The 26,919-nt window shown below is 48.7% G+C and overlaps 1 protein-coding gene and 1 pseudogene across 1 annotated transcript in view; one reads left to right on the top strand and one right to left on the bottom strand.

The window, feature by feature from the left end:
• The window catches only part of ZNF274 (zinc finger protein 274), a 29,474-nt gene extending 6,221 nt beyond the window's left edge, over window positions 1–23,253 (top strand). The window contains exons 5-8 of the mRNA XM_045292309.1: window positions 14,559–15,341; window positions 17,715–17,812; window positions 19,971–20,097; window positions 22,001–23,253. Coding sequence (XP_045148244.1) covers window positions 14,559–15,341; window positions 17,715–17,812; window positions 19,971–20,097; window positions 22,001–22,932 — 1,940 coding nt within the window. The 3' untranslated portion in view covers window positions 22,933–23,253. The remainder of the gene's footprint in view (window positions 1–14,558; window positions 15,342–17,714; window positions 17,813–19,970; window positions 20,098–22,000) is intronic.
• On the bottom strand, window positions 13,482–13,708 carry LOC115870367 (annotated as a pseudogene).
• Window positions 23,254–26,919: the final 3,666 nt, after the last annotated feature.

The following is a 26,919-nucleotide window of genomic DNA, read 5'->3' as shown; positions in this document are numbered from 1 at the left end:
CATGTCACATTTAATAACTAGTATATAAATCGAATCTAGGTGCTGTATAGAGACCCATAGGAGTGCTATTAGCTAGGTGGGCAAGGAGATTTTGAGAGCTGACTGTCTGGGGGCGGTAAAAGACTGAGCTCTGTGGACTGGAGAGAAATCGATCTTGGTACGAGTGCTCAGAGGCATCCTGAGGTTTTCGGCCAAGTCATTCTTTTCATGACCTTCACTGAGAGCCTTTCTGCTGACCTGGCACAGCTCACTGCACTGTGCCTCGGCTTCAGTATTTTTCCCAATGAGCACATGTTGCTGTCCAAGATACCTTTCTTTCTGTGATCTAGTTTCCTAAAGGCCCTTGCTGTATTTGGTATCTCACTCTCCCTAGAACTGAGGCCTCATTCAAGCAAACCTGTGTTTGTATACCCCCTGAATGTAGTTGTTCCTTGATTCTAGCTGTCTGGGGAGCACTGAGTTAAGGGTGCAGTTCTCAAGAGAAAGTTAGCTCCAGAGCTTTGAGGTGTCCACGGAGAGACACTTCCAGGGAGTGTCCAGGGAAGCTCTACACAGGCGAGGCTTGGGGTGATTGAGACTGGACTTATCTCTGCCTTCACAGAGTCCTTTAGATACTTTTCTCCCTCTACTTCACCCTTTGCTTTCATCTCACATATATTTGCCATCTCATTCAGTGTACCAAACACGGGATGTATGGTGATAAAAATGCAGCATATTCCTGCCTACGTAGAAATGGCAATCAGTAGATAATGGCCCTTTACAAACAAGATACACAGATGTAACTAGAAGTTGCAATAAGTGTTGAGAAATGTATAGTGTAGAGAGGGAGCAGTAGGAAATTAAGGAGATGTTCACGGTACACTGAGAAAGTAACATTTAAACCTGAAGAAAAGAAGTCTCTAGACATGGACAAGCTGTAGAACGAGCTTGCAGATGGAGACATGGTTTGGGGTGACCAAGAGGTTGGATATGAGCTTGGAACATTTGAGAAATGGAAAGTCACCCAAGAGACTGAAATAAGGTAACTGAGGTGTGGAAGTGTGGGCGCGGCAGACAACATTGGAATTATATTTGGCAAGGGAGCCAGAGCAGACAGCATTGGAGTCCCATTTGGAATAGTGTGTATAGTCGATCACATTGGAATCTCATTTGGAAACATGGGTGCTGCAGATCACATGGGATTCTTGAACTCTTAAGGGAGCTTAATTATTGGTGCAAGTCAGGGCCAGGTTTGGAGTCGGGCTGTGACTTGGCTTTTCACCTCTCACTCGGGGTGCTTGAAGAACAAGACCCGTGGTGGGGCACTAACAAGCAGACCAGGGCTGTAGTTTTGCCTGGGAGAACAGCAGTGGGATAAGAAGTGGAGGTCATGAAGGTAGACTCATTGTGTCCAAAAGAGAGGAAGCCATCAAGTCTTCCACGTCATAAATGAATGCAGGGTTCGAGGAACTTCTTGTATTTTTTTATAACTTATTTTTATTACACACATATATGCTCATATCTCTTTAACAACACAATGAATGAGAAAATTCACTCCTAAATTGTTGCTATCCAATGAAATGAGGAGTTCTAGTAAAGGAATAGGCATTTCTGAAGGATGGAAGTGTAGAGCAGCGGTTCTCAACCTGTGGGTGTCGAACGACCCTTTCACAGGGGTCACCCAATTCATAACAGCAAAATGACAAGTATGAAGGAGCAACGAAAATATTTTATGTTGGGGGAGTCACAACATGAACTGTATTAAAGGGTCGCAGAATTAGGAAGGTTGAGAGCCACTGGTGTAGTGTGTTGGAGAAGTAAAATTTTTGTCTTGATTTTTTTTTTTTAATTTAAAGTCGCAAGAATACCTTAAAGAATTGTTTTAATGTTTTCACCTAGCTTAAGAGTTTATTGAAGTGTCATGTATGTTCCATTGACCAAGCATGAGTGAAGGATTATGAGAAATAGCTACACACAGGTTTGCAAAGGCAGTGGGATGTACCTCTGGAGCTGAGAAGGAAGTCTAGAAACATAAACATGTGGAATGTTAAGTATCAGCATTTAGAGTTATGTGCTTTACTATGAGCCAGCAGTCCCCAGTAGCTTTCTCCAACACTGCTATGGCTGTAGCTCTCTTGAATGCAGATAACAGCGTAAAGGCAAAGCTAACTGGTAGAAACTCCTCCACCTTGTCACATTAGCAAAGGACTAGCAGTGTAGGCACTTTTGTTGAAGTAGAGAAAACACTGAATAAATGCTAAAGGAAAATGGCCTTCATCCTACAGGAAATGTGCTGTGTAGAGTATGGGATATGTTGGAACTTAAGCCACCCCTTAGCACCCATTCGAGATAACGCTACCATGTGTGTATCTCTCTTGGGTTGAAGGCTTGGGTTATAACCCAGAGTTAATCATTAAGAAAGCAATGAAAAGAAAACACTTTTATGAAGGTCACAATCATAGGAAAACCTGCAGATCATTTAACTTTTGCAACTCATTGATCAACGAAGAGATAAGCCCTACTAATTAATGCGTGTGACACATGTAAATATTAGTAAAATTAAAATCATTTATATACAGTAATTTTACTGCAAGGAGTACAGAGCTGTCCTTTTCTGCATACCACTCTACTGAGAGGGTATAAAGTGAACCTATGTGGAGACTGGGCAGTCAATAGACCGTATTTGTTTTATACAAAAGATTATTCATCAGGAGTGAGACAGAGTAAGTTAAGTATGCTTATGCAAGAAAGTGTGCTTTCAGCTCAGCTCTGCCCATTTACCAAGGAAGGCTTATAGACAACAAACCTACAAAACCCCTGAATGAACAAAGTCCTTTTTTATGAGTTTCTCTCTATCTGAGAACTCACACAGGGCAGAAATCTGAGAATGATCATAGTAGGAAAAACTTTAATCCTTGATGCAGTCTATGAGAGAATTCATACTGGAGCAAATTATAACAACAGTTATATTACAATTTGGGGACGTTCTTACACCAAGTAGTTGCATCCAAGAACTGAGAGTATAAGAGTATGATTGCTGTGGGAAAGATATTGTGTATACTTCTCTTGCTCAACATCATGCGGTTGTGATCAGTGTAAGAAAGGCTTTGGGTGTCGCTGAATCCACTGGAAAGGAATTCTGTGAGTTAGCAATGTGGGGAACTCTTCAGTAGGAGTCCTCATTGGGTTCGTATCAGAGAACTCATATGGGAGCAGACTTTCTAAAAGTAATCCATTCAGGCAAACCACCAGCCTCAGCACTCACTTTATTGGGCAGAATAAAAATGAAACTAGGGAGAATCCCATTGAATAATAAACATGGAACGCCTCACCCCTTTTTACACGAGATAAGTCATACAGGAATGCAACCCTTCATGAAACTTGATCTCAAGTATGTACATACATTAAAACATTCTGTCGTTTCCAACTTGTTCCGTTTTCAGCCTTGAATGTCTAGGAAAATATTAATGCATGTGGGTCAGAGTAGGTACCCTTACTTCAACTTGTACATCCTCAGTTGTACGTACAATGACCCCGTTACTTACAGCTCGGAATATGCAGATTGAGTTACATAAGTGCTTAAAAACATGTCAAGCGATGGTATCAGAATCAATAGCACAGGAGACTGAAAACAAACCTAGTCTTTGAGATACACACACACACACACACACACACACACACACACACACACAAGGCAGGTGGTAAGAGAAATATGGCAGGAGTGCCACAGAAAGCGCTTGAGGACACAAGTCATAGACACTCGGTTCAGAGCCAGGAATCTTCCATGACTGTCAAATCTGTTATCTTTGGAATTAGCAAAGTAATCTCGTGGTGCAAACGATTGTAGTTATGCAATCCCTTTTTTCACGAGCACCTTGCATTCTCCCACCTTCGGAATATTTGCGCTATAGAACCCATGTATCTTGGTCCCCTTATCTGGGATGACTGCTGTTAGGTACTGCGCTCTGGCTTCCATATTGGTATCCAAGGATAACTGCCTTTGCTGTTAACTGTAGAAGAATGAAAACAAATAACCTAACATTTTGACTGAGAAATTTGGGGAGGGGAGTGTTCCCCTAAAATCCTAAGAAAAGGAAGAGGAAAGAAGATAATGCTATGTACAGGAGTAAATAATCACAAATGGATTTGAGAAAAAGAATCCAGGAGTTCCATTTTCTAGGTAGACCAAACACAAAAGTTCAAAATCAATAAAAGATAAAACACTTGTATAGATATTTAGTGTCACAGTTGTTTTAATTATACTACTTTGCATGGCTATTAAAAAGAATGGGACAAATCTTTATGTGTTGCTACAAAACAATTCTCAGGATACCTAGTTTAAAAATGTATTCATATTTAACCCATATGAATATGTTTTTCATTGGTCATTCTCTGGAAGACTAGGTTGTGATTGCCTCTCAAGAGGGGAGCTAGGTGCCTAGCTATCAAAAGATACAGCGTCTGGGGTCTTAAAGCCTTGAAGATAAACAATCAGCCATCTAGCTGAGAAGCAACAAGTCAAATGGAAGAAGCACACCAGCTTGTGTGATCAGGAGGTGTCAGGGATCAGGGTCAAAGACCCAGAACAAAGAATCAAATCAGTGCGAATGAAGGGGAGGCTGAGTGGAGACCCAAAACCCATATGTAGACAATCCTCTAACAGAAGGGTCATAAGGAAGAGACCAGCCAGTCAGGGTGCAATATAACACTGATGAAACACACAACTTTCTTCTAGTTCTTTAATGCTTCTTCCCCCTCACTATCATGACCCCAGATAAACCTTACAAAACCGGCTAGACCAGAACATGTACACTGGTACAGATAAGAGCTCACAACACAGGTAATCCAGGACAGATAAACCCCTCAGGACCAATAATGACAGCGATACCAGGAGGGTGGGGGGGGAGAAAAGAGGAACCGATCACAATGATCGACATATAACACATACATCATACATCCCCCCAGGGGGATGAACAGAAAAGTGGGTGAAGGGAAACAGCAGTCAGTGTCAGACAAAATAATTTATAAATTATCAGGGGTTCGTGGGGCAGGGAGAGAAAAAAATGAGCTGATACCAAGGGCTCAAGTAGAAGGAAAGTGTTTGGGAAATGATAGTAACATCAGTACAAATGTGCTTGACACGATGGATGTAGAGCTAAAAGGGCCCCCAATACAATGACTTTTAAAAAGGGGGGAGCTGGTTGGGAGGATAACTTTTTTGTTGTTCCCTGTACCTATGGAATTTTGTATTTTTAGAGGGGGTAAGCTGAAGGAGCCCTGGTGGTGTAGTGGTAATGCATTGGGCTGCGTTCCAATGGTCAGCAGTTTGAAACCACCAGCAGCGCCACTGGGAGAAAGACTGGGTTTTCTACTCTTGTAAACAGTTAGTCATGGAAACCCTCAGGGGTCAGCATTGACTCGATGGCAGGGAGTTGGGTTTTGAATTTTTGGAAACTGAAGGAGCCCTGGAGGGGAGAGTGGCTTCAGCATTGCCACCACACTTGCTGACAGTGGACAGTTCAACACTCGTGGGAGAAAGATGAGGCTGTCTGCTCCCACAAAGATGGACAGCCTCGGAAATCCTGGAGAACATCAGGGTCTCGCTGAATCAGGATGGACTCACGGGCAGTAGGCTTGGTTTGGGTTTTTAGTCCATTACTGTGTTTCCGAGTAGCCATGGCTGTGTCCTTTATGCTGTGCTCAGTTCCAGACCCAGCACTGCCACAGCTTAGGTATCTAGTAGTTATTTGCTAAGAAGAGGATTTACAGTGAAACGGACAAGGCTTTAGAAAAGCATAAAGTTGCCAAAATCTGTCCCAGAAGAAATGTAAAATGAATTCTTAAAAGCAAAGTAACCAATTGCATCCCAGTACTGTCCTAGCAGTGATTTTTTTGTTTTTCCAAATTCCTTTTATAAGTTTCCATGTTTCAGTAGCTGAACACTAATTGGAACTTTAAAAACTTTTTGTTAATAAAAATCATTTTATTGGGGGCTCTTACAGCTCTTATAACAATCCATACATCAATTGTATCAAGTACATTTGATAGGTTACCATCATTTTCAAAACATTTTCTTTCAACTTGAGCTCTTGGTATCAGCTCCTCCTTTTCCCCTATCTCTCCCACTCTAGCGAACCTTTGATAAATGATAAATTATCATTTTCATATCTTATACAGTCTACTGTCTATACCCATGTTTCCATTGTTTGTCCCCTGGGGTGGGAGGTGTTATACATGGGTCATTACAACTCGCTCCCCCTTTCTCCCCCCCTTCCCGCCACGCTCATGGTATCACTACTCCCATTACTGTTCCTGAGGGGTTTATCTGCCCTGGATTCTGTGTGAGACCTCTTAGCTGTACCAGTGTACATGCTAAGGTCTACGTGAATTTGTAAGGTATAACTGGGGCCATGATAGGGGGAAGAAGCATTAAAGAACTAGAGAAATGTTATGTTTTTTGTCCGTGCTATACTGCACTTGGCTGATTAGTCCCTTCCTTGTGACCTTTCTGTGAGGGGATGTCCAATTGTCTACAGATGGGTTTTACCCTGTTTCCTCGAAAATAAGAGTGTCTTAATTTTTGTGCCCAAAGATGCACTATGTCTTATTTTCAGGGGATGTCTTATTTTTCCATGAAGAATAATACAGTACATTTATTGTTTTCTTAAAAGAGACCTCATACTTCCTGTCTGCTCCGGCTGCACTGTGGCCAACAGTGAGCTCCGTGGCGGTGCCCGCCACAACGGTCCAGAGGTACGGTAGCTTGGGGGGGCCTTATTTTCAGGGAGGTCTTATTTTCGGGGGGATGCCTTATAATTCAGTGAGAGGCAAAACTGTAAGTAGCTCTTATTTTCGGGGGGGCATCTTACTTTAGGGGAAACGATCGTACCTGATGCCTGATCCTGTCAACACCTCCTGATCACACAGGCTGGTGCTTCTTTCATGTTGCTTCCCTGCTAAATGGCCGCTTGTTTATCTTCAAGCCTTTAAGACCCCAGACACTATCTTTTAATAGCAGGGCACCATCAGCTTTCTTCACATTAGCTTATGTACCCATTTGTCTTCAGCAACCGTGTTGGGAAGGTGACATTAAAAACACTTGCTGCAGAATATAAGTAACATTCTTACCAAAGCAAAATTCCGAAAAGTACTGAGATGCAGTATTAGTGGCTTTTAACAACCTCTCTTTTTATTTGTTTTCTGGAACACTTAATGAGTTCAACTTGATGAAAGATTGTAAATAAAAATAAGTGTAACAGCGTTTCCTTATCCATTACACATTAGACAGAGGGAGAAAGGTTTCATTAACAGTATCTTTTTAATAGTGCTTAATAAGGTGATGTGCCATCCAGTCGCTTCTGATGCACACTTTACAGAGTAGAGCTGTGTTTTCTTCACTAGTCACTGGGAGCAGGGTGCACATCTCGCACGTGCAGAACCACTGAGTTGAAATGGCTGGCCTTGTCTAACCATTGTGCTGCCGGAGCACCTTGTATCTAATCCTAGTGGTGTGAAGGCCAGTGCTGCGTTGTCGTCCCCGGGGGAACTTGCAAGCTCCAGACCTTGCAGCTACTCATCCACAGCAGCAACAGAGATTTAGGCCAGTTTTATTGCAGCACAGGGTCACTTCATCTCCAGTTGAGGAGGACAACTTAAGCATAAGATAAACTTTGTTCTGGAGGTGAAGCCGGAAGCAGAGTGGATCTCTTTGTAGCAGCGTGAGAAGGGATGTTGTCTAGGGAAAGACTTCTGGTTTTTAAAGGGAACTGTCAAAGGGTAGAGGGTTGCCTCTCTGCAGATGGCCAAGCAACTTTCTGCTTAGTTACTCAGCCTGTCCCTGGGTCTCATGTATGTTTTCTCTCAAATTGATCTCAGGTGCAGCTCTGGGGCAGTATGTGTCAGAATTCTCTCAGAGTGCCAGTCTGTGTCAGGGTTTCCACTAGGGCCTGGCTTTAAGGTTAAGATGTTTACCAAGCTTGTTCTCACAGGAGTCTCACAGGCAGGAGTCCCTGTTCAGTCCCTAACAGTGGTACCTAAAACAAAATACTGAGGATGAGCCCAGCTGCCTGAAGAAAGTTGTAAGGTACTGAGACAGGGGAGACTTAATAAGCTAGAGTATTGTTCTCTTTCGTGCACTTAACAGACTCTGGAAGTCTGTGCAATTCCTTGCTTAGATAAAGGTATGCTGTTGCCACAACCAACAGCCTCCAGACCAGCAAAATGAGTCTTTGACCTGGTGCCAATAGTAACAGGCTATCAGAAATGAGAACGAGAGGTAATGAGTCTTCCATGGTAATTTACAGATTTTACACAAATAGAGACAGTTGGGTTTTCTGGCAAAATACAGGAAAATCCACACAGATGGTTAGGAAAGCCCAAATATTTCTCACGATGAAGTTTTCCTTCAAATTGAGTCAAGGTGTACTGCTTGAGTGCCTGCCATGGTGTCAGCTCGGCTTTGGTGCTGGGCAACAGTGGGAAACAGCGCAAGTCAAGCAGCTCTCCCGGAACCCACATCCAAACCAGAGCAGCTGCGTGTGGCTCAGTAAAGCCAAATCAGAAGAACTTGCTCACACTGGCCACCTTCTCAGAGGCTCGTTGGCCACCTGCCCGTAGTGGATACTGTGGGGCAGTGCCCATCGTTCAGTTGGCAGCACTACTGTAGAGTGGACAAAAGAGGTGGTAACTGAACTCATGCCAGGCCCTTTGAGGTGGTGAACAGCAGCAGAGGAAGGGAACCACTGGGAGCGTAGAAGGTATGAGGGCACTGGGAGACTATTCTGAGGAGGTGACCTGGGAGCGCTGCGGGAGGGAGGTGGGCCAGGTGAAGATGTCAGAAGCTTCCCAGGTGGGACAGCAAGCACACGGCTCTTGGGTGAGGCACACCTGAGTCCTGGGGCAAGCAGAGTGGGCAAGGCGTGAAAAACAGGATTGGTGCCCACCCTCTTTGTGTCCCAGCTCGAAGAGGTGAATGAAGCCCCTTGCCCAAAGGCTCAGTTAATTTGAATAAGTTACCCAAATTCCACTGGGGACAGAGCTGGTGACTCTTAAGCATCCCTGTGAGAGTGGATGGCCATCTAAGGATCTGAGCTTCCATTTTGACCTCGAAGTGGAGTGGTTACTTCCCAGGGATGGATTACCGTAGATGCTGGGCGAGTGGTGAAGATTTGAAGGACTGGGGTGTGTTGAGTGCTCATATCTGTGGCTCATCTCTTTCACTGGGGTGACTGGTACCCAAACCAAGCCCAGTCATCTAGTCAATCCCGACTCAAAGACCCTATAGGACAGGGTAGAACTGCCCCAGTTGGTTTCCAAGACTGTAAGTCCTCTTTCTCCATAGGAGTGGCTGGTCGTTTTTGAACTGCTGACCTTGTAGTTAGCAGCCCAACAAGTAACCTACTATACCACCAGGGCTTCTGCCTAGGACGCAGTAGGTGCTTTGTAGAATCATGTGAGGCACGGCTGCAGAAGGGCTTCTGCACTGGGCAGAGCTGGACAGCATATCCCCAGGCCCCTGTACACCTGTAACCGAGCTGCTGAATTCCTGATCGCCAAGCATAGACTCGGACATGCTTACAGGCTGCAGAGTTCCCCTGTGTATTTGAGTGACCTTTCAACACATTCTTGGGGGGTGGCTCCAAAGCCCCGTGGTCAAGAAAGGAAAGGAGAAATAATTCAAGAAGGAGAAGGGGAAATGGATAGTAAGGATGCAGTGAGGAGGGAGTGGGTGGGGGAATGACACTAAAGACAGTGAATTGGAAACACAGGGATTACCTTGTTTTATGTGTCTCAAGTTTTTTGCCTTTGGTCGGGTGCAATCTTAACCATTTTTCAATTGCTTGTTTTAGTACAAAATATTTGCAACAGGTCCTCACTTTTGTTTCTCGAATGTTTTACTGTAAAATATCTTCAATTAACCAAGGGGAAACAAACAAAAATTTTAGAGAGCCATCACGTAACATTAAGAATTTTGAGGTTTTAAGTCCCCTGAGTGACATGCTAAAAACACTGTGCCCCTCTGGAAGCTGGTTCGCGTGATCTGAAGTTCATGTTCCGGTGGCTCCTCAGCCAGTACTGCTGCTTGTGGGGCCTTGGTGGAATTTTCCTACCCCTGGGTTCTTGGATTTACCTTCCCCACCCGCCAGGAAAATTCCAAACCTGGAGTGCTCCAACTCAAAGCAGATAAGCAAACAACTTTAATCCAGAATATGGACTATGAAGGGGCTCCCCCAAAGTTGGTAGGAAATGAAAATTAAAAAGATAATTTTAGTATAGCCGCAGAGGCCCCTAGGAACAGGAATGGAAATTGATCAAGGTGAAAGGGAATATAAATTACCGGTAGTCGGAAGGGTCATTTACAAATTTTTCAATACTAACGATCCAGAAGCTTAGGCGTTGGGAGGTTGGCGTGGTGGAGGAGAAACCTCTAACGAACTAGACCTGTGTTACCATTGATTCAGACTGAGGGCCTCAGCTGCAGGTGGAGGCCCCTCACGGTGGTGCCAACCGCCCAGCTGGTCTTTATTCCCCCCCAGAGCCATTTAATCCTTGAGTTAATAGCCCAGAGCTTAACCTTTGCACCCCAGGGCTCCATTGCAATGGTAAAGAGCGAGGCCATAAGATAAAACGGTACTAATTCGCCGGTGGGGTGAGGGGGTTGCGAAAAGGCCCCGGGCAGTAAGAGACCTGCTCTCGGTGGACTGTGCTGGGCTGCTAGCCTCCAGGTCAGCACTCCGAACTCACCAGCCGTTCAGAGGAGAGTTCCCATAGGTCGAAAGCCTTGGAAACAGCCCCCTGGGGGCATTCGTCCCTGCCCTACGGAGTCGACGGCTGGAGTGAGCTGGAGCACACTGGAAGGCAGGTCGCGCCCTGGTCGGTGTGCACGTCTAGCCCGCGGCCGTCGCCGCCCTCCGGGTGACTCACTTCGCTCCTTGAACGCGCCGGCGAAGTGCCGTGCTCGCCGAGCGGTTAAACCAGTCCACGCGCGGAGCCACGGAGGCGGGATACGGTCAGCTGCGGGCCCGGAGGGCGATGCAAGGCGGGCCCGCAGGTCGGGAAGGTGTGTGGGGAGCTCCGGCGCGAGCGGGCGGGAGGAGGTGAGGGCGAAAGCAGCCCCGCTTGGCAGAGGAACTAGACTGGGAGCGGGCTCGAGATGGCGGCGCCGGAAGTGCAGCTCGCGGAGCCTACTGGGAGTTGTAGTGCGGCGGCCTTCCGGAGCCAAGGCTCCACTTCCGGGTCTGACCGGAAGCAGGCCACGGCCGGGAAGCTGAGCCGCGCTGATAACTCAAAGGCCCGGCGTAGTCATTTTCTCTGGAGTGCACCTGTGAGCGAGTGCTCACGTTAACAGGTGTGTCACAGGTGCAGGAAGGGTGCGGACTCCGGAGACCAACAGGCACGGCCCTTTATCAACGTTCTTTTTTTCAGTCTCAAACGGAACTGGCGTTAGTTACACGTTACAAACTTGAGCTTCTTTCCACTTAACGCCCCCAAAACTACTACACTGCAGTCCCATGTATCCTACATTATTGCCACATTCACGGTAATGTTTGTGTGTTCACCAGCCATGTTTTGACACCACCCTTGTTTCACGTTTACGCCACCTCGGATCAGGATCGGGATGGGGGGCGGTGGGGCTGGTGGTGAATAAGACACCATCTCAAGAATACAGAGGCTATTTGCCCAGCTATCTTTTGTATGGCAAGGGAATCCGCCAAGGTCCCTTGTGTTGGGCAGGGAGTGGGTGACAAGAAGGAAAATGAGTTCGGGTTGGATGTTGGAGACCAACAAAATGGAAGACAGCTCGCAGGAGTGATTTAGAACCATTCTGGTCTTAGATTCGTGAGTCCTGAGTTGGAAACAGGCAAAGAAAATAAAATTGTGTGTGTAGGGAGTGGGGATGTCGCTGACTGCCCTCAGCTGGTGGCTGTAGAGGTGGTTCAGTTTCTTGGGTTGATTGTCATCAGGGTCGGGGTCACAGTTTTGTGGTGTGGGTGCTGTGGCCATTGCCCATTTCGTGTGTGTCTGTCTGCCTCTGAAGAACGCCATCAACACAAAGGCATCGACCCCGTGGAAACAGCAGTGCACACATTGCTAGTGCTTTGAGGCCATGCCCTCACGTTCTTTTCTAGGCAAAGGTGCTAAAGAAGGGATGCCTTTGATGCCAGCCAGTCACGCAGTTAACCGCTTTTGTTTGTTTGGTTTGCAAAACATAAATCTTACAGGAAGTAAATTATAAATTATGGTTATTTACGTTTATTTTGATTCAGCATGTATGTGTTTTAATGCTTTTTTTAGTTTCAAATTAACATGTCTTCTTGAGATTTTAGGTAGCTTTCTGGCTTACTATTGCTCTATGCTTTGTCCTTTGCATTTCACTTGTCCTTGTGTTCTGTTAGGAGCCCTAGTGGTTACAAATTGGGCTGCTAACTTCACTGTCAGCAGTTCAAGCCCACCAGCTCCTCTGCAGGACAAAGAGGAGGCTTTTCTGCTTTGGTAAAGATTTATGTTCTTGGAAACCCCAGTGAGCAGTTCCCTTCTGCCACATAGGGTCACTATGAGACAGCATGGACTCGATAGCAGTGGATTTTAGTGTTCAGTTTCACCTGATGTGCTGTTGTGGACACTTCAGGCTGCCTTGCCTAAACATTGCTGTCCTTGGCCCCCTTGAAGCAGGAACAGGTTGTTTTCCCTTTAGAACTCCAAGCGGAGGTCTCTTTTGAACGCCTGCTGCCATTTCCTCTAATTTTTCACAAGTTATATTTACATTCTATATTTTTTTACCCTAACTGATACATTCAGTAGGGTTAGTATAGTCACAGGTTGTGCACCCTAGCTAAGCTGTCTAACTGCAGATCTGACCACACGACTTTTTATATAAACGCCAGCATACAACCTGTGGCCTTCCCTTCCAGGTTCATCGGTGGTGCAAAATATATTATTCACACTTACTTATTTCTCATGGCTGAACATTTCTCCTAAGGGTGGATATCACAAAAACACTTAACCATCTTTCAGTTGATAAACATTTAGATTGTTTCCTTTCACTATTGTGCATACAAAACCAAACTCGCTGCCTTCATGTCAATTTTGACTCAAGTGACCCAAGTAGTACGATAGATCTGCCCCTTTGGGTTCTGAAGCTAACTGTGGGAATAGGGGAATAGAGAGCCTCATCTTTCTCCCGTGGAGCAGGCGGTGGTTTCGAACTGTTGACCATGTGATTAGCAACTCAATGCGTAGTGTTGCTGTAAACATTCATGTTCACTTTTTTGTTGTTGTTTGTGGATGGTTCTTTTCAGTACTTTGGCGTTTAAATCTAGGACCCGCTCCTTGCTGGGTCAAATGGTAACTATGTTTAACATTTTTTGTGTGTGACTATTACAAAAGCTTATTTAACAAAAAAAACTGAACATGAAAAGTATACATAGTCTCATTTTAACACTGTAGTAAAACAGGTCCTTTGGGAAGCGGGGTGCATAGAAACAACTGATGTAATATAGCTATTATACTTGTCTCAAGGCTTCTAACATGATACTATTGCCTCTTTATTACCACCATTCCAATATTGTTCAGTTGTCCACTAGTTGCCATCTCTACACATTCATCTATCACAGATTCATAAAGGGATCAAGTCCCCGAAGTATCCCTTGGACATGCCTGCCACCATTTAATTTCAATGATAACTTCTTGTCCATAAATTTTTCAACTCGGGCGGATGAGCTTTGCTCATTGTGTTTCCTCTGGAGGTTCAGCATTGCCTTAACTATCTTTAACTTAATAAAGCAGCTATAGGATTTTAAATCCCACCAACAGCATTAGAGAGGTCCAGTTTCTCCACATCCCAACCAAACAATATTATTGACCATCTTGATTATAGCAACTCTAAGCTCACTGCCACTGAGTCGATGCCAACTCTTAGTGACCCTGAAGAACAGTAGAACCGTCCCCATGAGTTTCCAAAACTAACTGTTTAGGGGGTAGACAGCTTTGTCTTTCTTCTGCAGAGCAGCTGGTGGTTTAGAACTACCGACCTGTCAGCAGCCCACTGGAACCATTATGCCTCCAGGGCTTCAATAGCTACTCCAGTGGTTGTGAGGAAAAGCCTTATACACTGAGCTGCTGACCAAAAGGTGAGCGGATTGAAACCATGAAGGTGCTCAGTTAAGCATTTGGCTGCTAACCGAAAAATGAGTGATTCAAACCTAGCCTCTTATCTAGAGAAACCACCAAAACCCAAACTCTGCCACTGAGTCGATTCTGACTCCTCGCCCGACAATGTGCTCTCATGGCGGTGGTGGTGGTTTGGTGCCATGGAGCCCCGAAGAACTTCCGGAACTGTGACCTTGACAGGAAGAGATCACCAGGCTTTCCCTCCCGCGGAGCCTTTTGGTTAGCAGTCCACATAAGCTGTTTGCTCCCTGGGACCTCCTTCCCTTACAGCTGGCAGCCAGGGAAACCCTGGGGGGCAGTTCTCTTCGTCCACTGGGGTACCTGACAGTAAGGGGATGTGAAGTGGTATTGCACCGTGGGTTGGTCGGTGCTGACTGGCCATCTGTCTTGCTCCTCTTTTTGACTTCCAGAGTGTCCTGTGGCTAAGCTGGAACCTCAACAGGACGCCCTCCCTGTGGTGGGCAGGGATGTGAACCCCCAGATGAAGATCGCGGTCGTGGAGGTGCTCACGCTGAACCAGGAGGTGGCCCGCTCCCGCAATGCTCAGATCTGGGCCCTCTATGCCGAGAATGAGGGCGTAAGCTCAGAGCTGCCTGGGGGGCCTGTTGGAGAGGTGGGCGTACATTCCCCAGGTTCATTGGACCCTGAGGTACCCACACTGAGCCAGGAGTTAACGTGCACCACCCAGACCCGTGCCCTCTCTACCGAGGAGGGGAGCCTACGCTCAGAGCCACCCCGGGAGCCAGCTGGACAGCTGGGCTTAAGTTCATCAGGTTCATCGGGCCCTGAGGTCCCCACGTCAACCCAGGAGGTGACCCATGTCCACCACACCCAGATTCGAGCCATCTATGCCGAGAGTGAGGGCCTAATCTCGGAGCTCCCCGGGGAGCCTGCTGCTCAGCCTGGCGAGCATTCAGCAGACCCCGAGGCTGCTCGTCAGAGATTCCGGCAGTTCCGCTATCAAGTGGCCACAGGCCCCCGGCCAGCCCTGGCCCAGCTTCGCAAGCTGTGCCGGCAGTGGCTGCGGCCTGAGGTGCGCTCCAAAGAGCAGATGCTGGAGCTGCTGGTGCTGGAGCAGTTCCTGGGCTCCCTGCCCAGAAAGCTCAGGGCCTGGGTGGAGTCGCAGCACCCAGCGGACTGTCAGGAGGCCGAGGCCCTGGTGGAGGTCGTGACCTGGATATCCTCAGAAGAAGGTGGGTGTGTGTGGTGGCTGGGGCTCAGCTGGGGCAGCCTCCTCGGCCTCCTAGAAGATGCCATGTGGGCAGAGAAGTCGTCTTCCTAGGTCCAGGGGAGAAAACAGCAGCCCACTCCACCAAGGCCAAGGGCATCTACATCCCTCAGGCATCCCCTCAGAGCTCTGATTGCCCACACTACCCTGTGAAGGGCTTGTCCTGGCACCCATGTACTGGAAAGGAACATTCTCAGGCCTGTTCCACGGTGTCTTGGTTATGTAGTCCGACTAGGACAGAAATGCCCCTGTTGCACCACTTGAACAAACACCTGTATCTCTTGTCATTTGGGACACCGGAAGTTGGGGTTCAGGCTGTCAGCTCTAGGGAAGGCATTCCCTCCCTGTCAGGAAGGGCCTTATCTTTCTTTAGCTTCTATGTCTTGGTTGCTTGGAGGTCTATGTGCTGTGGTACCTGCTTTCCTTCGTCTCTGCTTGTTTATTCCTTGTCTCAAAGGTTAGAAGACAGTTACTCAGGACACACTCTACACAAGTTCTGCCTCATGTATGGAACAGTACCTCCACATGGGACGGTAACCGCAGCTAGTTCCGAAACCCACTGCTTTTGTGGACTGAACCCCAGTGGTTCAGTGGAACTGCCCCCCTGTGTTCCCCCAGGCTGTTATCGTCACAAAAACAGACCTCCACCTTTCTCCCTCCCACAGGGTAGCAGCAAGAGCTGAGCCACGAGGGCTCCTTTGCCCCAGGTTTAGGGCTGGGGCCCTGGAGCAGGGGCCACTACTACCTCCCTTCGCCTTCCAGGGCACTTCCACGGAGAGAGTTCTGGTCTGTCACCCCTTTGAGATGGGTTGGCCTGCCTCGCCCTGAGTGGGTGGAAAACCCAGGGGTAGTTACGTGGATGTGGCGTGCCCGTCCATGACAGGATCTCGGCAGGTCTCTGGTTGGAGTGCACGGTTGGCACCCATCCCTGTGCTTCAGGGGAAGGCCTGGCACTCAGCTTCCATGAAAGTTATTACAGCCATGAGACTTCCTCTGAGCAGCTCCACCCTGCAACGCGGGCTTGCCGAGACCCTCTCGGGATCCACCAGAAGCAAAGGGTTTTGTTTTGACTTCTTTCGTTGTAGTTCTGCTGGTTTTGTACATAAAATAATTAAGAAAGGGATCCGTGTGTTTTCAGGGGCTGGGGTACAGCCAGAAAGGGGGCTTTTTGATAAATACACAGGTGGGAGGGCCTGGTGGGAGGGCAAGCTGCTGTAGTCAGCATTAGCGTTCCAGTAGAACTTAGCTGGGGCAAGAAGTGGGACCAGCAAGGGTGGTATCATCTGAGCAGGGCCGCAGAGGGAATGCTCACTCAGAAATGCAGAGGAGGGTGTGTGGCGGCCCGAGCCCTAGCCCCCAGACAACCAGTGTGTTTCCAGTCTTGCTTGTGCCCAGGGGGCAGGGCTGGCATACTCCTGGGAGCCCCTGTGAGGATTTGCATGTAATTCTACAGCCACGGGAAAGGATCTCTGCATTCTAAAGGCTTGTGGAACCATCTGCCTGGTGTGTTGAAGACTCACACAGCCGTTAATGTGCTGTGGGCTCCCTGGTAACGCAGTGGGATAAGCGCTGGATTGCTCAGCAGAGTCTGTGCTTCAAGCCCACCAGCTTCTCTGTGGGAGGAAAATGAGACAGCCTCCTTCCCCCAAGATTGTTGTGGCTGTGAAGTGCCAAAGAGTCGGTCTGACCCATAGCGGCCCTGTGCACACAAGAGCAGAACAGTGCACGGGCCTGCAGTATGTACAAGGTGACCGCCCTGGAACCCTGACGGGCGGTTCTGCTTTGTCCTGTGTCAGAATGGACTCCGTGCCAGGGAGTCTCTGTTGTGGGGGCCATCCTGTCGGCTGCCCCCGGGCCGCAGAGCAAAGTGGTGCTAGCTCTTGTGCTGTTCTCACGGTGGGTGCCACGCCACTGTGTCCGTCCCTCTCCGTGAGGGTCTTTCCTTTTTGCTGCCCCTCTGCCCTTTTTGAGGGACTGGCCCCTCCTGATAGCATATCCAAAGTATGTGGGACAGTCTCACACCCTCGAGTCTAAGGAGCCGTACTTCCAAGGTGGATTTAGGTCTGCCTTGTAAGACATCTGTGGACTGCGTGGCACGCATGAGTTGGAGGAGAAGGCGGCCAGGCCAGCGGGGGTGGGGAGATGAGGCACTTGATAACAGTGGGTGCAGAGATTTGGGGCAACAGCATGATGAAGGTTTGTGCCAACGCCTCAGGGTCCCAGTGAGACAGGGGTGCCCCTCACCCTGACTAAGCACCAGGGAGATAGAGACCTGGGTGGTATTGGTGGAGGTAGCATCCGGACCCAGCTTTGCCTTACACCTGTCCCTGCCCCTCAGCTCTGCCGGCCCAGGAGCCTGCCTCGTCTCTGGAGAACACTGACAAGCAGGAGGAGGAGGAGGAAGTGGCCGATTCTTCAGCCAAGGAGCCACCAGAGGTGAGCATGATCATTGCCCTCCTGCTCCCCTTGCAGCGTGGCCAGCCCCAAGGCACCCCTTTGCCCTAGGAGCTCCCCAAGAAGTGTGCCCAGACACAAGGTACCCCTCTATCCCAGGCTTGCTGGACTTGGGGAATAAGAGAGAGAGGGAGGGAGGAGGGACACGTGCTGTTAGTTGACTGGGGAGATGGAGAGACCGCAGGTGCCTCCTTGCTGGGCTGAGAAACAGACTGGGTGTGAAGGGCTGCCGAGTCAGGGTTTTCTGCAGATAACCCGTGGAGGAGTGGGGGTAAGACGGGAGTGTGGGCTCAGGTTGAGCCAAGGGCTAGGATTCAGAGTTAGCATTTAGGATTTTTTTTTTTAGTTTAAGGGGACTTTTTAAAAAATCATTTTATTGGGGGGACTTTTACAAATCATAACAATACATCATTCAGTGGTATTATGCACACATACAGGCAAGGAGAGTCTGAAAACCCAGCTTTGTCAGGGAATGTTCTGGACCCAAGGTTCTGCTTGGGTGGCTCAGATAGAAGAGACAGAGACAGGTGGTCCCCTCCTTGCGCCAGGGGCTTAGGGACCACAGCACACAGCACCAGGTGTTTCCAGGAGAGCAGGCTGTAGCGGTCTTGGGAGAAAGCACAGAGGGGCATGGTACTCGTGGGGCAGGGGCTGAGGAGCAGTGGTGTCTAGGAGATGCTGGGACCCTCAGGTGCTGGGGAGGTTAAGCGGGCGAGAACTCCAGTGACCCCCGGTGTTTTTTTTAACAGCCTTACAGCTTTTAAGCTTTAGGGTTGAAGTATAGGGGTACGATTGGGGATCTGGAGAATAAGAAGAAAAATTATGGACCTGCGGTTTGTGGTCTAAGGTTCGCATTTAGGGTGTTGGGGGAATTGGACCTGGGGTGAGGGTTAGTGGACAAGTTAGGGAGCACAGTTTAGGGCCCGGGTGGGGCTTTCCTTTGCGGGGTCTGTTTGCATATGTTTGAAGTTCTCCATGTGGAGTGAAAAAGGGAGTGTAACAAGATGAGGTGTGGCACGTGTGTGGCATTTGTCAAACCTCCTCTGTTGCAAGGAGTGTGTGTGCAGTGAGCCCTGCTGGGTAGCTTCAGGCAGGGATGGGCCCAGGTGTTGTCCACTGATACGAAGCTGTCTCCCCAGAGCTGGTTTCTGAGCTCTTGTCTCCACAAATGGTGCTGTCCCATGGGAGCAAAATGCCTCCCATCATCCCCCCTCCCCCCCACAGAGGACAGGCCACAGATCCACACAGGCGGCAGGAGCTGGGTGGAGATGTGGCTTGGGAAGGAAGGGAAGGAAGCGCTGGTTGAGGTGGAGTGGGGTTTGTACTGGGGTGGGTCTGAAAGGGGGTGGAGCCAGTCAGAGGAGGCCGGGACAAGCAGCCCTGCCTCCAGATGGAGGAGCAGAGCGGCCCACAGTGCCCACCGAAGCACAGCAGGTGGGGCAGCAAAGTGAGAGAAGGGACAGAAGAGGCGAGAGGAGAGGTGCCACAAGGAGAGGGGCGGGGCACTGTGCTCACTGCTGGATCCTGCAGCGGCTCAGGGCCCTGCAGCCCACCTTCCCTCCACCCCAGACACTGTATGTCATGTTATGGTAATCGGGGTGTTTTCCAGGTGTTTGTGGACAAGATTAGTACCAGCTTATGTTCCTAAAAAGGAGCTCTGGTGGTCAGTGGCTAAATCGCTCAGCTGTTAACCAAAAAGTTAGTGGCCTGAACTCCCAGCTGCTCTGAAGGAGAAGGATGCTCCTGTCCTGGAAACCGTGGGGACATTTCTTCAGTGTCCTGTAGGGTGCTATGAGTCATACCTTGATGGCAGCGGGTTGTTCATTCCAAAGTCACTATTGAACCTGCACGACAGGTGCGCGGGGAAGGCCCTTTCCATAGGAACGTTGATCAGTCCGCCTGCCTGTGCACCAAGCAAGTGGCATAGCTGGACTTTAAATCCACATGTAAACTTAATTCTCTTTTGGGGCTATGCTTCTCAACTTGAGACCCAGACTGGTTTTATCGGAAGCACAAGGTTGTCTCTCGGGCCACAAGATGTTGTCTCTGCTCAGTGCAGCAAGCATTATCAGGACAGCTCCCCGATCTTCCCACTGAGGCACAAGGGCTGGGCTGAAGGAGCGTGTGGGTGCTGTTACAGGAGGCGGTGACCTTCCAGGATGTGGCAGTGGACTTCAGCCGGGAGGAGTGGAGGCTGCTGGGCCCGACACAGAGGACAGAGTACCGTGACGTGATGCTGGAGACCTTTGGGAACCTGGTCTCTGTGGGTAAGACCTGAGTGTGCCCTTGGGGGTCCGTCACACATCCCTGGCCTGTTGACAGGGCTCCAGACAGCACGGGCTGCCACAGCTCCTTGGGATGGAGCTGCCCTACCTCTGCCAGCACTTTCTTGGGCTTTGGATAACCCATGTCCCACTTTATGAATGGGATCAGGGAGGAGGGGACTAAGGTGGAGGAGCAGCTCTGAGTCTCCGTCGTCCCCTGTCTCTGTACCCTGAGTGTCTGTATTCCTCAGGGTGCTCTGGGCACCCAGCAAGGAGGCCTGGGCAGTTCCCTGCTGAGGTCATACTTTGTACATTGGCCTGCCTTTCTTTTAATTGCCCTTTTCTGTGTGGGACTCTGGGAAAGTTTACAGAGCAAGCTGGTGTTCCATTCAACAGTTATGCGCATTTTGTTTTGTGACACTGATTGCAGCCCCGCCATGAGACAGCTTGCACTAGGAATGGCCATTTTCAGCCAGAAACAATCATCCATCCCCAGCTAGCCCCTTCCTTGCTCAGCTTCCCGTGTTCCGCCAGCCACCCGGGACTTCCTGTGTGTAGGTTCTCATCCTGTTTGCCCTCAGCCGAGCTTGGGTTAGCACCAGCCCCAGATCTGTGGGCCATCCATGCTCCCATGTGCGGGTATCTTAGATGCCATTGTCAACCCTCCGTCTGACGTAGACATGATAACAATACCGTGTTTCCTTGTTGAATTATGTTTTGTAGGTAGAAATAGCAGATTTGTGGCAATTGCATCGAAGTGTGCATCGAGTAAATCTGTCGGCACCATTTCCCAATGGCTTGTGCTCACGTTATGTCTCTGTCACACTTTGATAATTCACACAGTATTTCAGAATTGTTCATAATTCTGTCACACATTTAATAGACTGCATTTCGGTGTACATGTAACTTTTATGTGCACTCAAACTTCAGTCCAGCAGCCCAGTTGCCTGTGCTGTGCCTACTCACAGCTGCATCCTGTTGGTCACCACCTTACTGCCCCGTCTTTACCGTTGAGTGCTTTCCAGTCCCAACTTGGAGAGGGTGTTTTCGTTGCTGTTTTTGCTGGTGGTGGTAAGGTAGGCGGCTTCCACTCGTAGTGGCCCTGTGTACAACAGAATAGAACGTCGCCCCATCCTGCGCCATCCTTACAGTTTTGCCACATTTGAGCCCACTGTGCTGTTCCAAATCATGTAGGGTCTTCCTCTTTTTCATTGACTTTACATTCACCAGGCACCATGTCCTTCTCTGTGGACTGGTTCCTCCTGGTACCATGTCCAAAGTACGCGAGACAGAGCCTCAGCAGGACTGATTCTAAGCCGCGTTGTGGCTGGATTTCTTCACAGCCAGGTTTGCTCGTTTGCAGACATTCGGGGCACAGTTAAGGGACATCTTTCCTATTGGATCCGGCACTTACTCCGAGGACAGCGTCTTTGGTCTGCCTTTCATCGCCCAGCTTTAGCGAGCACATGAGGCAGTTGGTAGCTGGGGTTTGTTGTTGTTGTTTTTAGTACTTTGTGGTGTATGTTTTTTTTAAGCCACTGCTGTGGATTCCAATTTAGTATCCCTAGGGTTTCCAAGGCAGTAAATCTGTGGACTCCGACTGCCACACCTGCCTGCCACACCTGCCTGCCACAGAGAAGCTGCTGGGTTCGAACTGCTTTGAGGTGGTACAATGCACATAACCAAATTTCCAGTTTCTGACCAGGGACCCGTTTGCTGTGTCAGAGTGCATCTTCAGTGTTGTTTTGCCATCACAACTGTCTAGCCCCAGAACTCTGTAGTCACCCTCAGTGGAACCCATAGCCTGTGATCCCCCAATTTGTGCTTGCGTGATTACACTGCCATGCTGTCAGATCCTCTGTTCTGCCTCTGACTGTGGTGTCCACACCTCTTGGATCTCTTTCAGGGTGGGAAACGACACTCGAAAGTAAAGAGTTATCGCCGGTGGCTGATGTTTCCGAGAAAGAACCAGCCCTCGGCCTGAATGAGGACGAATCCTCAAGGAGTGACCTCAGGCCCTCCTCTTCAGGAGACGTCTTGCAAGGCGAGGGCCCAGGAGTCCAGGACATGGTGCCGAAACAAACAGGGCTTGCTCAGGAAGAGGCCCAACCTCAGGAGGAGAACTTGGAGCAGCTCCAGTCCAGTGTGAACACCAATCTCCGCACAGGCCCAGTTTCTGACCCCAAACCTCCCATTAAGAAAAAACCCTTACGCAAAAATGGGTCCCAGGTTAAAAGCACAAAGCAGCACAAGCTACGTGTTAAAGTGCCTCCGAAGAACTTTGAGCAAGGAAAAGCCAAGGAAAACGGCGGTTGCGGGACATCCCATCGCCAGAATGTGCCGCAGATCACATTCACGAGAATCCACAAGGAAAGCCCACATTGCCGGTGCAGCGAATGTGGCAAAACGCTCCGGAACCCGAAATACTTTTCAGTACATAAGAAAATCCACATAGGGCATAGGCCCTTTGTATGCCAGGAATGTGGGAAATCGTTCATCCAGAGCTCCTCGCTCACACAGCATCAGAGGATTCACACTGGAGAGAAGCCATTCAAGTGCCAAGAGTGTGGGCGAGCCTTCAATGACCGCTCAGCCATCTTCCAGCACCTGAGGACTCACACTGGCGCCAAGCCGTACCCATGTGGGGACTGTGGGAAAGCTTTTCGCCAGAGCTCTCACTTGGTCAGGCATCAGAGGACTCACACTGGGGAGCGTCCCTACGTGTGTAAGAAGTGTGGACGGGCCTTCAACCAGAGCTCGCACCTCATCGGGCACCAGAGGACGCACAACAAGGTGGTGAGCAAGAAGAGAGCCAGGAAGAAACTGCTTCACTCGTAAACATTGAGCAGTCAGGGACAGGCTTTGCCTTCTTACCTCCTTCTGCAATGTAGTGTGCACGGGCCTGCTTGGTATTCCAGACTGAATGTGAAAAGGAGGTGTGAGTGAGCACGCTCCCAAAAGGACCGCCAGGGGCATAGCACATCAGTCAGGAGCCTGGTGAGGCGGGGCTGCTAATGAATGTAGTCCTTAGGAAAAAAGATTGATTTTCCAGTCAGTTGAGGCACTGTCAGTGATTAATTTGTTTATTTTTTTTATAGGACCGAAGCCAATCTGTACTGACCATTGTATCTATGATAAAATATTTACGCATACAGACAAGGATCTGTGGTGGTGTTTTTTCCCATTCACCTATTCTTGTAGTAATTATTTGGCATTTAGAATAAGCTGTGTTTAAAGGGATGGGATTTGGGGACTGACATCTGTGATCAATTACAGCAGACTCTTCGATCGCACACTCTGACTTTCTTCAGGTTAAACTGTCCAGGTCTTTTGGGTAAGTGTATGCAAGGCCTTAGAAAGCATAGACTCCAAACTCCTGGCCATCGAGTCAATTCAAACTCCCACTGACCCTGAGTGACAAAGGAGCACAGTCCCAGAGGATTTCCGAGACTATAACCTTTATAAGCAGACTGCCACATCTTTTTCCCACAGAAGAACTGGTGGGTTTGAACCACAGATCTTGCAGTTAGCAGACTTAGCCACTGTGCCACCAGGGCTTGGAGAAGTACATACCCCGAAAGTTCACTTCTAGAATCATAATCATAAAATATTTAGAAAATGAAAGAATGAGGATGATAACAGCTAGACTTCATTGTGCATATACCCATTTTTATAGATGAGGAGCCCTGGTAACAAGAATTACATACTCGGCCGCCAAGTCATAGGTTGCTTGTTGGAACCAACCAGCGGTTCCCCAGGAGGAAGATATGGCAGCTGCTCCCATGAGTGGTTCTAGTCGATTCTAGTCTGTCCTACAGGGTTGCTGCGAGTCAGAGTCAACTTGACAGCAGTGGGTTTTGTTTATGGGTAGTGGGTTTGCATTGTGGCATAAGCTTTTGAACCCCCCTGGGATGAATAACACATCACGTACATGGATGGACACTGGCTCACTGTGCCCTAAGTGTCATTTCTGTGAGCACTTTTAAGTGGCACATGACTATCAGTCTACACATTTTAAGATACACCACAGACACAGCTTGCAAATAAACTGGTGATTTCACTTTCAATTGCTTGTGAAATGCTGATGGAAAAAATAGGTTGATTTACAGAAAAGCACTAAACTGCATATGATTCAGAGATGGCAAAAGTGATGGCTTTAGTGAAATCCAAATGTAAAAATGATGTAGTGTGGCTTCTGACCTCCAAGATGAAGAAAGTGGAGGATGATCACCACCAGTATCATCAGTCCAGGACTGATACCTGTGAGGCCGAGGTCAGGCATGCCTCCTCTCCAACCTTCTCACGAATTCCGACATCATTTGCCCCTCCCATGACACTGCTGCATTCATAGTTTGTTCTATGGGCCACACAGAAATCATAGACCATACAGTCAACATTACGGTTTGATTTTGGGAGAGCGAGTGCTTTCTACTCCTGTGAAGAGTTAGTGTCAGAAACCCAGAGAGGCAGTTCTGCCCTGTCCTATAGGGTCACTGACCTGGCAATGGCTTCGGTGGCAGGGAGTCAAGGGGTTTATTAGGGAAGGAATGGGTTACAAGTGAAGATAGAGGTCTTCAGTGTAAACAGTTGCTTCTCGGTGGTGCCCATAGGCCTCTAGCTCTTGTCCTCCCCCTCTGCCCTGCTCAGGGAAGTGGTACACAACCGTTCTCTAGCTTTAGGTCAACTGATAAAATGTGCTTACCTGAAGGCACTAAGAAAGCCCACCATATTGTCTTCTGATCTTTTCTGCTCCCTGCTGCTCCAAGTGTCTCTGCCACCTTTTCTCTGCACATCGCTGCCATCTCCTGGGTCTAGAACTCCTGGCCTTTTGATAGCACTTCACTCCTAATTCCTTTCTGGATGGCCCTGAGGTCTGTTCAGACTGCTGGGATAGCTCGTTTTTTTAGCCTAGCAGGACAGCAAAACTGATTGACCCTCTTATAAAGGTTTCCAACAACGTATTTGCGTGGTACCACCCCAAGCCACCACTCTTGCCATACCTAGTGACTTGCATGTTGCTGTGTTGCTGAATCAGTAAAGTCTCTCTCCGTTTTAGGGAGGGGGTTGGTCAGTGACACAGGTCTTGAAGGGAGTGTGGGGGGTTGTTAGGGCAGGAAGGGGAACCATTTCTCTTGCTTTTGGACAGTTGCTAAGGAGTATGCACAGGAAACAAAATTCACGAAACACGTTATAGCATGATCTGTAACCAAACCTGTAATACTGAGGTTTGCCTGTCCCTTGAAGAATAGACACTTGAATTAACGATTGTCCAGTAAATGGACAATAACCCACTGTAGACCCAGCGGGAGAAAACGGCCTCCTTTATAGTCTCAATCCTGATCAATGAAGAGCCGGGAATAAGCCAAGCAAGTTCTAGAAATACGTGAAGATGAGCCTGGAACCCCCCAAAACCCGGCGCCCCACAAGCCAACTCCGCAGACGCCCTCGCTCCAAGCCCAGTCCTCAACTCCGCCTGGCCTGAGCGCCTAAGTCCTTGCAGAAGTCACCCAACCAGCCGCGCACGCAGACTGCGTCACCCGCCCCGCTCTCGGGGTGGCTGGGAAATGTAGTTCCTCGTGCTCGTGACGCATTTCCAGTGCGCCCGCCCTGGCGCCGCTGTGCCGGCGGCTGCGCGCCTCTGAGGCGTCGGGTTGCGGAGGGAGTTGGGCGGTGAGGCTCCCCTGGTTCGCGGGGCCGCGGGGCGGACCGCTTGGACCGGGTAGGAGGGGCGGCGATGATGATGATGACGATAGAGGCCGCGGTCACCCCGAGGGCACGACGCGGGTGAGTGGGCCCCGGAAGGCTCTGGGAGCGCCCCCCGCCCCTCCCCCGGGAGCGCCTCCCAGATAGTGTCACCAAACACCGAAAGGTTTCACTCCTGTGACTCAAGTTTGCAACCAGTCGATGGTTGGGTCCCTCAACCAGTAGTCGGGTGTCGGGTGGGGAGGGAAACAGTAACACATGTGAGGTAAACACACCCTGAAAGCATCGGGCAAGTGAAATAAAAAAGGCAGCGTTTACCAAGGACACAATTCAAAGGGTTTGGGAAAGAACGCACGGTTGTAGGAAACACCGGCCGAAGCCACGCAGTGGTGCTCCGTGGAGGGAATGGCAATGAATGAGATTGATAAAGGGGGTGAAAGTTAGCCGACTGTTAATCAAAGAACTTGAAACAAAGCAACTTAAAATATAATTGTTGGAAATCCAAAATGTAACAGCCCCTCCCTTGCAGTAAAAATTCCTTTTAAGCATAATCTGTAGAGATGGGTTTTTGATTGAGGAACTTGGTAACAAGACCATTGCATTAAGTAGCCAGGCATAAAGCAGCCGTCATTTAAATAAACAGTGGAGTATAGTGCTTCCGGGGATAGTGGGTTGACCTCAAAATATGTATGTACAGATCATTGTTTCCTGTGATCGTTGCAAAACCTGCCTTTTGTCACAGAGTTTGGGGTATATAATTTGCAGATTTTCACAGGATTTTTGAAACATTTTAGAAGTGGTAAACCCCACTGTTAACTTCTGCCTCGCACTTGCAGAATAGCAGTTGGATTTTCTTGAATCAACCTGGTCCCTCTCTTTGGCTAAAACAGCGACAGTCAATCCCAGGCACTTGTTCCCAGCAACAAGATGAAGTAAACCGTGTATGAATTTTTTAATGTAAAACTGACGATCTGTTCTATAAATCTTGACCCAATTCACAATAAAGAGTTTTTAAAAACAAAACTTTGCACTTTAAAAAAAATCATTTTATTAGGGGCTCATACAACTCATCACAATCCATACACACATCAATTGTGTAAAGCACATTTGTACATTCATTAC

This window comes from Echinops telfairi, unplaced genomic scaffold (genome assembly GCF_000313985.2).
Source record: "Echinops telfairi isolate 266 unplaced genomic scaffold, ASM31398v2 ScPeMD7_655;HRSCAF=1070, whole genome shotgun sequence".
Classification (NCBI taxonomy): Eukaryota; Metazoa; Chordata; class Mammalia; order Afrosoricida; family Tenrecidae; genus Echinops; species Echinops telfairi.
The sequence above is the reverse complement of the archived record's forward strand: the minus strand, read 5'-3'. Positions and strand labels throughout refer to the sequence as shown.